Source organism: Leishmania mexicana, contig 70 (genome assembly GCF_000234665.1).
Source record: "Leishmania mexicana MHOM/GT/2001/U1103 WGS CADB00000000 data, contig 70, whole genome shotgun sequence".
Lineage (NCBI taxonomy): Eukaryota > Euglenozoa > Kinetoplastea > Trypanosomatida > Trypanosomatidae > Leishmania > Leishmania mexicana.
The window spans coordinates 1,564-3,215 of record NW_003946368.1 but is presented as its reverse complement, the minus strand read 5'-3'; the positions used below and the strand labels follow the sequence as shown (position 1 = coordinate 3,215).

Here is a 1,652-nt window from a genome sequence, read left to right as displayed (position 1 = left end):
ACGAGAGATGTCAATCGTACACCTTGCAGAAGGAGAAGGCATCGCAATAACAGCGCCTACCTCCTCCNGGTGAACACGGGGTAAACAGGTGCGAGGAAAAGCACCGCCTGCAACCAACAGCGCGTCGCTCGGCTGTGGCGCTCCGGTGTCGGTGGATTTGCGGAGATGGCGGCGGATATCTAGCGGCAGCATCACGGGCGGAACAGTCGGCGACTGAGGATGGAGAGGACCTGAGACACGCTGCCGCCGCCGCGGTGCGACGCTCGAATCAGACGCATCATCGCGCGTTCGCTTACATCGCGGGCACGAGGCAGCATCGCGTTGCGGGACCGCGATCTCAGTGGACTGTGGTGCGGCGTCTAATGCATACTCGTCAGGCGTGGGAGTGGGACCATTGCCCGAGGACAGCGGCGCGGAGTCGGGCGCGCACTTGGGGCGGACTTGCAGAACGTGCAGTGCATCGACTGTCCGTAGGGGCACCGCCTCTGTCTGGGCAGACTGTGCGCACGGATCTCCATTTGTTGTCCCACAGCTATGGAGCTGTTTTGCTGACTGGGTCGGCTCGAGGTTGCTATAATGTGGGCTTGCATGCTCACTCTTTGCTGACGGCGGGTCTTCACGGCTGATTTTCTGGAGGAGTGGTGGGGTGCTCAACGGAGCCTGCCAGCAAAGAAAGGCGGGGCATGAAGGGCGAACAACGCGCATGCCCAAAGAAAGAGAGTGAGAGAGGAAGACACACACGTGCACAGCGAGTCCTCCGGCCGCAAAAAGGAGTGTATAGCCAAGAGGACAATACGCCCTCAGGAACACCAGAAACGCATGCAGTAAAAACACAAAGACTCGCATCGCCATCCGGAAGGCGCGGCAGTCAAAACAAAACACAAGTCCCACACCGCACAACTCAGCTCCGTCCTCCATCGTCCACGAAACACACACGAGGAGGAAAAACACCGCACAACTGGTAACGAACGACATCTCAACGTCGACTATGCACCTGGCTTTTCTTATCTGCCGTCCTCGTCGGGTTTCGAGGGAATGTGGGCGGAAGGGGGAGGGGGCCGGAGCGTTGGTGTCTACGACACGAGAAAGGGAGAGGGAGAGGCCACACAGGGCACACGGAGAAGCCGCTAGAAAGCAAAGAAAAAAAAAGACACACAAGCGAGAGACACAACAAAAAATCACCGAAGGCACGCCGACAAATATGCCGTGAACGGCCAAACGGACGTGGGCCGCCTCTCACCCCTCTTGTGCCGTTGTTCTTCGCTTTTCCCGCAGCTGCCGTTTTTTTTTTGTGTTTTCTTTTTTTGTGCTTTTTTGTGCTTTTTTGTGCTTTTTTTGCTTTTTTGTGCTTTTTTGTGCTTTTTTGTGCTTTTTTGTGCTTTTTTGTGCTTTTTTGTTGTTTTTCTTTGCGTGTTTGGGGCGGCTACGGTGACCGCCCTTTTCCTCGTTCCCCGTCTTCGAAGTTGTCGTTGTTGTCTGGAGCACGTAGTGGACGAAGGCCGCGGGGGCGAGAACGTGAGCGTCTGCGACACGAAATAGGCCGAGAGAGACGCCGCACAGGACAGGGAGGGCGGCAAGGGAAGAGAGGGAAGAGAGGACACAGAGGACAGAGAGCGGAATCAACACGGACACGAAAGACACGCAGTTATGGC

The 1,652-nt window shown here is 56.5% G+C and overlaps 1 protein-coding gene across 1 annotated transcript; it reads right to left on the bottom strand.

Annotated features, from left to right (window-relative positions):
- Positions 1-975, bottom strand: LmxM_22_1690b_1 (uncharacterized protein; the record flags this gene model as incomplete). Its single annotated transcript, XM_003886467.1, has 1 exon — positions 1-975. A coding segment is annotated over one exon (975 nt), but the record flags the coding sequence as incomplete, so codon positions are not given.
- Positions 976-1,652: the final 677 nt, after the last annotated feature.